The 11,801-nt window shown below is 45.2% G+C and overlaps 1 protein-coding gene across 1 annotated transcript; it reads right to left on the bottom strand.

The window, feature by feature from the left end:
- Positions 1-5,743: 5,743 nt before the first annotated feature.
- Positions 5,744-7,849, bottom strand: SMIM34A (small integral membrane protein 34A). Its single transcript, XM_032865549.1, has 2 exons — positions 7,790-7,849; positions 5,744-6,329 (listed from the first exon to the last, which is right to left on the bottom strand). The coding sequence occupies exons 1-2, from the start codon at positions 7,794-7,796 to the stop codon at positions 5,917-5,919; spliced, it is 420 nt and encodes a 139-aa protein (XP_032721440.1). The 5' UTR covers positions 7,797-7,849; the 3' UTR covers positions 5,744-5,916.
- Positions 7,850-11,801: the final 3,952 nt, after the last annotated feature.

Genomic DNA, 11,801 nt, shown 5'->3' with positions numbered 1-11,801 from the left:
CCCCTGAACTGGACAGCTGTTACCACTGCCTTCCATCATGGGTGACTAGATGCCTCCTGCCAGTGAGGGGGCTTCCTACATCCCAGAGCTCTCTGTGCATCTGGCTACCGGCATTGGCTCCCCTGTCCCCTGAGAAGTTGTTTCCTGCTGCCCAGAGACTACAGCCCAGCTCAGGTCCAGGCAACCCCACGAACTTTTCCACCCTCCAGTGGCTGCAACTAGAGCTTTACCAATGGGGTCTGAACCCCAGCCTTGGGGAGGGGTCCCCCTTCCAAGTTTGTCCTTCTCTGGGCACTCTTCCTCAGCCCTCCCATATGCTTTAGAGTTCTTTTTATATTTTTATAGTTTCTTATCATTGTTGAATAGTCCATTTAATGAAATTTCCTCTGTTCACATGACCATATGGTTTGTCTCCAGCTTTTTTTGTGGGTGTTACCATGGAGGCGGCATAGCATGTGGGGATACAGAGGATGGGCAACAGACAGAAGGAATAATCAAGGTACAATGACGCTTAGTACCTGGTCCATACTGAGTCCTTTTATTTTAACTTTTATTATTTTCACATGAGTATGGTTATTTTTTTAAAGCACATCTGTAGGAGGCTGGGCAAGGGGAGAAGGCTTTCTGGAAGCAATGATATCTGAGTTGATTTGAAGACAGACAAATGAATAGGGCATCTGGGCAACAGAGCATCCACTATGGCCAAGGCTGTAAGCTTACCTGGCTCCTAAGGCCACTATAAGGACCCAAGTGAGAGAGACCGATAAATGTACTTTGTAAATGCACAGAGAGATTGTGAACAATAGTGATCCAATTACTTTTGCTTGCTGGAATGACCTTCTTCCTTAAGAACAACAAATTTCCTTGTTCAAATTCAATGTTCATTAGATTTTGTCTGGGGACTGGACATTTCCACCAGAAGAAGTGCCCAGTGAAAATTGTTAGGACCTATTGTTCCCAAGGAAATAGCTCTCATTGTAAGTAATGAAACTGACACACTAGTGCATCCTTCTTCATTCAGCAAATATTGATTCTGTGTTTTGCAAGGAATTGGTAATGTCAAAATTATTCTTGTCCTTATTCTTGAGAGCTTGACATCTTGAGGTTTGAGGAGGGGAGTGGGCAGCTACTCCTATATCCTTGACCGAAGAATGGCCCTCCTCCGTCGGGGAAGGTTGTCCTCTTTGATCCAGTATGCAGCTTTGGGAGGGGGGCACATGGAGTGGGGAGGGAGGATGGGGACACCCACCTAGCCAGCCAGATCAGTCAAAATCAACCCTGGTGATCAATGAGGTGACAGATGTCACAGTCAGGTCTCCCTCACATCATCTTGTCCTTATTCTTAAGTTATGATTGTCCTTCTCTGGTGATGGGCAAGTCACTGGAAAGACATTTCTCAATGTGTTCTGCCATCCTGCTAGGTCCCTAACCTACTCCCCCCACTGTATCTTTTCTCCTTCCCTTGAGAAGGGAATTCTTCTCTTGGTCTCCTGTAGAATGGTTCCCCACGTTCATGAGCCCTTGGGGTCTCACTTCCTGTACCAAACACTCGGCAAACAAATGCAGTTCCCAGCCTTGGAGAGATTCTGTTAAATAAAATTTTCACTTTGGCTCATCCAAGTGTTTATGAAGTGTTAGAGCAGCCCTGGAGGAGACACCAGTTCTGCCTTAAGGGTCAAGACATTTTCAAGGAAGGTAACACCTGGGCAACAGTCTTTTTATTGGCATTTTTCTCCACAGACTTCTCCTTAGAAGGGAGCACATGACTCGGCCTCAGCCAGAGTTCTCTATTCCTTGGGCCCACCCTCGATGATTGGTCTAAGGGGTAGACACCTGCTGTACCTGATCCAAAGCAATATTCTCTCTGACATTTGACACTTGAGCAGAGGCGCAGAGAGGCAGCATGGAAGGTGAGCCACCTTCTGGGAGGACCATAGAAACAAGGTTCTCCAGCAGGGGCCTCTGAGGGAAGGCTCTGAGCAGACTAACGTTTCTCCTTCCTGAGGCCTGGATATGCTGCTGTCCTTCTGATTCTTCGAGCTTCCCCAGTTGCCTTCTCAAATCCTCTTTTTGGGGGGAGAGGTCATAAGGTTGGCTGCAGTCGGTTTCTATTGTTGCCAAGAGAAGAACTTTAATTGAAGAGTGAGTCGACATTCTTCTGCTCTAGTGGAAATCTAGACAATCAGAATCAGTTAAAAGGATCAGAGCCACCAGCCACTCTAGGAACAGCTGATAAATACTGACAAATATTTAGTCTTTAATTTTTTAAATTATTGTTTTAAAATGTGATGGGGTGCCTGGCTGGCATAGTTAAGCACCTGCCTCTTGGTTTCACCTCAGATCATGATCTCAGGGTCCTAGGATTGAGACCTCTCTCCGGCTCCACACTCAGCATGAAGTCTGCTTGGCATTCTCTCTCTCCTCTCCCTTGGTCCCTCCTCCTCCCCACCACTGTCTGTCTCTTTCTCTCTAAAATAAATCTTAAAAAAATAAAGAAAATAAAATAAAATGTTGTGATAATTACATCACACATGAAAATGCAGCTGAGCTGATTAGAATTCCATTTAGAATAGAACTGTTCCAAACACACAGGAAAACTCTGGTAACCTGGGTTTGATTTGGTAGAAATTATGGCACCATCAGCCACAAATCCCCAGAGGAACCATTCCTGGAAACTGTTAACCAGATCCATTCTGCATTGATTTTAAATAATTTCCATTTCAGAGGAATGTCTTTATCTGACCTGATCCCCTAATCTTGGGGGTAACTTACGATAGAGACAAAGAAAGAAAAGGCGTCTGGAATGTTGGGAATCAGCTTTCTCTACTCCTGTTTCCACGAGGGTTGATGGAATGTGCAAATCTCTTCCCCGCTTGCTGAACTGAACACCCACACACGGTGGTCCTAGTACCTTTCCTACTAGTCCAGCTACGTGGGGTTTGCCAAGATAGCTGTGGACTTCTCTCAGCCTGAGCATTTTAGATTTAAGACATTTTGCATAAAATAATCATAATACTTGTGTCCCACCAGTCTTGCTTAAAATGGGGACTTCATGGATGTTGTCCCCATCCAGGAACACATCTTCCATGCAAACTGTCAGAACAGCTCTGGGAAAACAGGTTAATTTGGATCAAGAAACAGTTATGTGTCCTGGGAAAATGTCCTTGGATCTCATGTAACTAATGATATCTGAGTGTCAATGGGAAGATAAAGGCTTTGCCCCTTAGGAAACACCGTAGGAGCCTGTTCCTGATCACATGTCTAACATGACAAGTCCTCTTTGGGAACTTGAGTCAAGAGTTGGGGATTAAATGGAACAGAATTACATTGAATGCTTCTTGAGAGGTCAAATGATGTGAAGTCTTAAAAGTGATCATTGAGCTGACATAAGAAGAATACCAAATCTTCTTTTGCCTAAAACACAAAAATCCTAGAAATACAAAAAACTTGGTGAAAGAAGGGATCCCAAGGGATCCCACATCACATTGCTCCCCTTTTCAAATGTTACTTCAAGGCCCACTTCCCTCAGGAAATTATTTATCCAGTAGTATCATATAGGATATTTTTGGTTGAGAGGGGTCAGAAAGCTTAATAAAGGAAATTTATTGGCTCACAAACTGAAACAGTCCTGTGGCAACTTAAGGCTTCAGGACAGTTTGATTGGGACTCTAGTCTCTATGATTTTCTTAGTTCCTTGCCTATGTTGGCTTTTGCCCTCAAGTTGGCTTTTCTAATGTTGGCAAAAAGGCTCCAGCAGTTACAGGCTCAGATCTGCATTTAACACTGTCCTGAGCAAGACAGAACTTTAATGTCCCAGGATCTCCCTTTAAAATCTTTCCAGTCATTCTGAGTGGGTGGACCAGCTCCCTGAAGACATGAGTCCATCTTGGACCCAATCAGTGAAGCCAGGAAATGCAAAATACTGATTGGACTAACCTATGTCTCTTATTTCAGCCCTTGAGCTAGGAGTAGTTTCAGCTTCCTCAGTGCCTTATGGATCTCCAAATGCAAATTAAGGGTGGTTGTGTTAAGAAAGGGGGAAATGCCTGCTGGGGAAGCAACCAACAAGAAAGTATTGAATTTTCAGATTTAGTGAAGTTCTGACTTTACACTCCTATTGTAATACATTCCATGTTCCTATTTGCTGTGGATTACATTTTTGTCTTTATTTCTTTCTTCTGTTTTATCCTGCCCTATAAGCATCTCAAACATATGGATGATACCCAGCCCTAACTATATAGACAAGCCAACACTTTTGTTGGATAACCTAAAAAAGAAAAAAAGAAAAATACTTGGAAGTCGACCTTATCCTCCAAAAACATAAGCTTGGGGTTTAATTCTGACCTTTATGAAATTGTGGCGCTGGTTGCAGACCACTGTTTTCAGACAGGAAAAAAAAATTATTTTAGTTGTAGTCCAGGGAATGTCTCCAAAAACGGAGCTGGATAAACTTCATAGATGTTGGTATAACATATAATTTATCAATTTGCCTGCTGAAAGCCACTTGTGGAAGTTCAGCTAATCACGCTCTCTCTAAATTAATTACTCATCTAGGCGAGGTCTTATTTCTTTTTAGTCTGAGACAAGTATATAAGTAACAGATATTTATAAAACATTTGAGTTAAATCATATGATGTCTAATATAACAAAACCTAAAAGTAACTTTTTGTTTTGTCTACATGTAAAACTTGAATCTCATGGATTTGATTCAGAGCTCAGGTCATCAACTGTTTTGCAGATTGGTTCTCTTATAGAACAAGGTACTGTAGCCATTGCTTGCAGACTAATTGCCAGTGGAATAGTCATGTCCTTTTCCACAATAGTATAACCACCAGCCCCCACTATCAAATCACAACCCAACACTACCACCATCAAAGTCGACCATCAACCACCACCACCATCATCCACATTGACCACCACTACACTACCACTACCACCACCATCAACATGAACCACCACCAGCATGACCATCATCAACATCAACCACTGACTGCCACCATCAGCACTATCACCAACACCACCATGAACACTAACCACTACCATCAATACCACTAGAATCAGCCATCACTATGATCACCACTAACACTGATACCACCATCAGCATCAACTACCATCACCACTATGAACGCAGGGCTTATATTTTACATATTTATTTTTACTTTGAAAAATAAATTTATGTGCATGATTTCATTAGTTCTTATCTATTTTATAAGATTGGCAGAATAGACATTATCATTCTCATTTTATCTGTGTGCAAACTAAGGTCCAGAGAAATGAGGTGGTGTGTTCAAGGACATCAAAGTGTCCTTGACTAGAGTTTGATTCTTCTGACTCCAGAACCAATGCTCTTTTTCAATAGATGCCATGACCTCAATGAAAATGAATTTCTAACTTCTGTTATTAACAACCTTGGTTCTATAGTCAAGTGAGAACATCTAGAATGAATGGCTCTTTGAAACCATACAGCCCACTGCCATGTGTTCTAGGTGAGAGCCACAAGTCATTCAAAGTTCATGTGACCCCCTGGAAGTTGAAAACTTGAATCCAGGGTGCTCGATTCCGAATTCGGTCTTCTTTCCATGACAAGAGGCTACTTTCACACATACCCTCAGGAATCTCCTAGATTCTCTGAGAACACTGACTGCTCCAAGTCCTTCCCCAGAATGCAAGCTTTCCTGGGGAAGGGTATGACCAGAAGCTGCCGCCCCTGCTGTCCTGTCTCAAAGTGCCACAAAGCCTGAGAAGGAACGGGACGCTGGCTCCGGTCACACTCCCTCTGTCCTAAGTGCCCCAGGGATGCTCTTCCAGCCCCATTCAAGGGCCCGACTCCTCTCTCAAGGTTCCAGGTAAACTCAAAGCTGCCTCCCCTGGTAGGAAGGTTGGGCCTCTTCTGTGGAGTTCAGTGTGCCTTGACTTTCAAGGGATCCCCTGGATTTCAGTTTGGCACTCACTGTTTTTATATTTTGGCCCCAGGCTGGCCTGGCCGGGCTGCAGGACAGCTCTGTTGCTGATGGTCAGTGCAGAACCTTCAGCCCCCTTGCTCGGGAGACCTTTCTTTTTGAGTTCGGAGGTCAGATTGGAGTAGTAAGTATCTTCCAAGGATTTATCGTTCTTTCTGAGGATGTTGCTGGCCAACCGGAAGAGGAAGATCACTCCATAGATGCCAATGATGGTGAGAATGTACCAGGCGGCGCTGGTCCCATCTGGAAGTTTCAGGGCCCTGGTGGAGTTGGCGCCGCTCCTCCCCTCCATGTGGTCCCTCAGCAGGGAGCTGAGACCAGTGCTGGCCTGGGTTTGGTTGGGGGCTCCCTGAGGTGTCCACTTGGTCACTGAGAAACAGAGAGATCCAGATGAGACCCAGCATCCTGGGCTCAGGGCTGCCTGGCCAAGCCAATGATCAGAGAGAAACATGGGGGAGAGGGGGGTACTGCTTCAAGGGGCTCTCTCTGTTGAATGGGCAGGAGTCTAACAACACATATATAAAGAGAGATTTTTGGGAGGACAGATACTAAATATGAATATATGAAAAAGTGAACTAACCATGGTATAGTGTGCAATCATGTGCATAAAAGAAGGGAGGATATGATATTTGCTCGAAGCTCATATATGCATAAAATATCTCTGGGAGAATACACAAGAAGTCGGTACCTATAGTTGCCCTTGGGGAAGAGAATTGAAAGATGAGACATACTTTTCACTAGCGCCCTTTTGTACATTTCGTACCATGTATGTTTATCTTCAAAAAGGAGTTGATTTTAAAAGGAAAGGATATAAGTGGACACTTTCTTGGTCTCCTTGGAGAAGTGCCCCTGGGTAGTGACACTGTGTGCCCTTCCAAGGCCAGAAGATTAAAATCTTAATTGCTGTTTAATTCAAAACTGTTTTCTCTCCTCGAAGAGCCAGTGCACATGAAATGAAAGCCACAGAAATAGTACATAAAACTGTGAGACATTTTTTGATTGAACTTCACTGGCTCAAATCCCTGTTTCTCGCCCTCTGCAAACACAGAGGCATTCAGATGTGTCATGGGGTATAGCCCAGAGCCTGCTGCATGGACCACAGCTTCTCCCCAAATGCTACCTATCTGGCATTTGTTTGTTGCTAATTCATTTTACTAATGCAAGATGCAGAGAGGTTAGTATTTCTTTTTTATTATAGTTAATTGCCGGAATAAGCGAATGATCTTATTACTTTGAGATGAAGGGAGAAACAGTTTAAAAATAACTCTATAAACCACATGTGACAAAGCCTACATGAACAGATTTAATTGTATAAAATTGGTCACCCATAATAAACAATACAATAATGAAGAATTTTATACCACCGTTGGTGGAAGGGCTTGACAACTTGAAGTATGGATGGGGGAAAATTCCCATCATTATTAACAACAACAACTACAAAAAAGTCAACCCAACAAGGACATCATAAATCTCAATTAGAGCAAAAGAACACATGTTTATAAGCCCAGACCTTTTCAAGAGTTGTTATAGAATGATGTGATATGTTCGAATACATAGAGAATACACCCACGCAAGAACTACAGGACATTACATTATTTTAAAACCTTTCCATTTCCACTTGAAAGAATCTCACTATATTAATTACTGCAGTCCATTATTCTTTTCTTTTTAAAAAAAATAAGAATAAGTTGGTTGTACCTTAATGGATAGACATACCATGTAGAGAGACAAACATTTTCCTCTGTGCATTTTGCACTTATAATTTACTGATGGAAAATACAGCAGTCCTTCTAGAAGAGCCCATCCCTGTATCCACGCCAATTACTCACGTTCCATGAGGCGGTCTTTTCCTTGACTCTTGGGGAGGCAAGTTTAAGCGGCATGGACAGAGGAGATAAAAGGAGAAGTCTTCCCTGCAGGTGGTCACAGTTCTAATGAAGCCCGGCTGCCCAGAGGTTCCTGAGCAGGGAGTAACATGATACCCAGAGTGTTTTAAGGCAGTGCCAAATAGAAACTTCACAGAGAAGACTCCAACTATCTTTCTCTAGTTCATCAGGGGATCACAATCGATCTGTCTGCTTTTGGCTCAGAATACAAAGCACTTCCTGGCTTACATGTGTTGAGAGGGTCTAAAGCAAAAGAATTTTTACAAACATGCTGGTACCAAGGAGTTTCCAGCTCTCCCAGGTCCCATCCAGGCCTGCAAGGCTGGGAGGCTTGCCGGAGGCTGGCTCATCAGCTCATAGCCTGGATGGTTCCTGGTTCCTGAACTCCCCTCTTCTGTACCTGTCCTGGGAGTGCCAGATGGTCAGGTGTGGTAGAGACCTGTTGTCATAGGGTCAGGAAACGCCAGGGTCAGGAGTCACCAGCTTCCTCTTGGACTGTCTCCCGGATGAGGAAATCCAGCCAGGAAGGCACAGGCATGGGGTTGGGGGTGGGACACACCCCCTCAGGGATCAGTGGGCCGATAGGCCAGGCTATGCGGAGTGGCACTTCCCTTCCCCACTCTTCTGAGTCACAGCCCACACTGGAATCTAAGTACATTTAACCAGAAAGTGCTAGAATAATAAGAGGCTGAGAGAAAAGAAAAGCAGCGATCTTCGGCAGGTTCTGAGCAGCCAATGTTCCCAGCCCCACTCCTGAATCCTCACCAAGACTAGCACCTGCCAAACTTGTAAGGGTTGTTGGCTTTTAAGATGTAATTTGGTGGGAGCCTGGGTGACGCAGTCGGTTGAACATCTGACTCTTGATTTCATCTTGGCTCATGATCTCGGGGTTGTGAGATCGAGCCCCGCATTGGGCCACATGCTCAGTGTGGAGTCTGCTTGTCCCTGTCTCTCTCTGCTCCTCCCCCACCTTGCATGAGCACTTTCTGTGTCAAATAAATAAATAAAATCTTTAAGCCTGGTTGGCTCAGTCAGTTAAGCCTCTGCCTTCAGCTCAGGTCACGATCCCAGGGTCCTGGGGTTGAGCCCCACATTGAGCTCCCTGCTCAGTGGGGAGCCTGCTTCCCCCTCTCCCTCTGCCCCTGCCGCTCCCCTTGCTTGTGCGTGCTCTCTCTCTCTGTCAAATACATAAATAAAATCTTTAAAAAACAAAAATTAAAAATTAACAAAATAAAAAAGTAAGATGTAATTTAATAAAATTGTCATCAACATGAGACTAGACAAGTAAATTATCAAATAGGCTGTATGATCTGCCGTTCCAGTCTTGGGCACGTATCTAGGAGAAATGGCACATACACCCACACAAAAAGTTGCGTATGGATATTCACAGTATTATAAGTCATGGCTGCACCAAGAAGACAGTCCAAATGTCTTGATGTCTCGATGAAGGGGTGAATAAAATACCGTCGATCCCTAGAATGGAGTATTACTTGACGGTGAAAAGGAATGGAGTGCTGACGCATGCTACAACACGGATGGAGCTTAAAAACGTTAAGCCAGGGTGCCTGGGAGGCTCACTTGGTTAAGCGTCTGCCATCGGCTCAGGTCATGATCCCAGAGTCCTGGGATCGAGGCTCCCTGCTCCTTCTCTCCTTTCATGCTCTCTCTCAGTCTCTCAAATAAATAAATAAAATCTTAAGAAGAAAAGGAAAGAAAACGTTAAGCCAAGTGAAGGAAGCCAGTCACAAAGAACAGTCTAGTGCGTGATTGCCTGTGTAGGAAATGTCCAGAACAGACAAATCTAGAAGGACAGGAAGTAGATTCGTGGTTTCCTCCAGTTGGGGTAGTGCTTGAGACCTGATAACTAAGGGTACAAGGTTTCCTTCAGGGACTTCAGGGTTCAAAAATTTGTCGTGGTGCTGGTTCCACAACTCTTCTTTAGTGAATACACTAAAAGCCATTGAATTGTGCACTTTAAGTGGGTGAACTTTATGGGCTACGGATTCCTTTTCAATAACGTAACACAGGCGTATGAAGGAATACTATGGAGCCCAGACCAAGAAATGCAGAGGCTATTGGTGTGCTGATGTGTAGAGCTCCCCCACATACGTGGGTCAATGAAAACTGTAAAGAAGACAGCAAGTTACCCTCCATGTAAGGTGGAGGGGGGAGGGGCGCCTAGGGGCTCAGTGGGTTGAGCATCCAACTCTTGATTCCAGCTCAGGTCCTGATCTCAGGGTGATGGGATCAAGCCCCACCTTGGGCTCTGCACTCAGTGTGGAGTTTGCTTCAGACTATCTCTTCTTCTCCTGCTGCTTCTCCCCCATCTTACCCACCCCCAGCTCACTCTCTCCAAAATAAATAAATAAAATCTTTTTTTTTTTAAAGAGTAGGGGGAAGTCACACAGATCTAGTTTGCGTGTACAGGCATTAGAAAGCTGCTTTAAGGATGCCGGAGAAAATAAGAACAGGAGTTACTCGGAGAAGAAGAGAATTCTGTAGATGGAGGGCGGGAGTCGGGGGAGAATTCTCACTGTATATTCTTTACGAATCTGAAGAAGTTTAATCATGTCTGTGTGTTCCCTATTGCATAGCGAAAACATCCATGGACTAAACGAAACTCTTCATTCAACTTGTATTTCGACTCCTGCCATCTCTCTTTTTGTGGGGTGGGTGGCTGGACCCACACTTCGGGCTCTGCCACACAAACAGGGATTTGTCACACTGACCTGCAGAGCTGACAAGGGGCAGAAAGGAGGACCCCGGGTGACAGAGAGCAAAGGGTAGAACAGGGTCAGGAGTCAGGGCTCTGGTCCCAGCTGTGCCCTCGCCCTGTGACGCTGGGCAAGACCCTCCCCACCCTGGAGCCGGTTTCCTGGCCTGTGAGGGGAGGAACAGCGGGACTTGCTCCCCTCTCATCCCAGGAAGTCAGGAAGGAAGCCTGGGGAGGTGTGGGGAGGAGCCGCTCCCGCCCCGTGGAGGTGTCTGAAGGGGAGGGCTGTGTGTCAGGTGAGGTCAGAAGGTTTCAGCATTCGGCCCAGGAGGACGAAGGCATGGGGTGTGGGGAGCAAGAAGCTCCAGAAAAATGGGGGTGACAAAGAAAGGCAGCCTCCGGTCTCATCCCCACTGTACAGGTGCACTATGGTGAGGGCATAGCTCTGTGCGAGGTGCTCTCAGCCCTGTTTTGGCTTCTCTAATCCTGGGAAGCAGCAGTGTTATTCCCCCTTAAAGGGGGGGAGGGACATTCTTTCATGCTCAGAGAAGTGACTTGCCCTAGTGTTGCACAGATCCCAGATTCCAGAGAGCAGAGGGCTGAAACCAAAGGCATTCTCCTCCCACACCCTGAATGTCACCTGTAGGCTGGACCCAGGGTCCCACGGATTCTCCCAGCTTGAACAGCAGAATGTCCTTGCTGAGGCGTATCCATGACCTTGAAACCCGTCCTATTGGCCAAAATGAAACTGTGATGTTAAAAGTCGGGAGAACGGTATCCTTCAGCTGAAGACAAGTAACTAAAGGAGGCGGAAGGAAGACTCCACGGGCTTGGTTGTAGAATTGTCCACTGGCGCATGGTTCACTTTTCAGGATGCATGTCTCACTTCGATGTAGACCGTACCCTGTTTCTTTCACATGGAAAACCCTGATAGACCGTGGGAAAATAAGGTTTAAGGTTTATATAGAAAACACAAATGTTATTTAAAAAAAAAGAATTCTATAGTCTCTCATGGCTGTGGCCACATGGTACCATCTGATGAAAAATGCCCTTCCTGGGGCTGGGGAGGGGGTGGTCGAGGTCATGGTCCCAGGGACTGGGCGGCTGCCTACCTTATGATGCCCTGTGGATGACGCTCACTATTGTCATTCCCGAATGCTTACATAACAGTGAAATGGAACAACCTGTACCACCACGATGGCCAAGAATTTTCTTCCTATTTGTGTATGTCTTTTCAGACCT

This window comes from Lontra canadensis, unplaced genomic scaffold, assembly GCF_010015895.1.
Source record: "Lontra canadensis isolate GAN:19392208 unplaced genomic scaffold, GSC_riverotter_1.0 scaffold29, whole genome shotgun sequence".
Taxonomy (NCBI): Eukaryota; Metazoa; Chordata; class Mammalia; order Carnivora; family Mustelidae; genus Lontra; species Lontra canadensis.
This window is presented reverse-complemented; position numbering and strand designations above follow the sequence as displayed.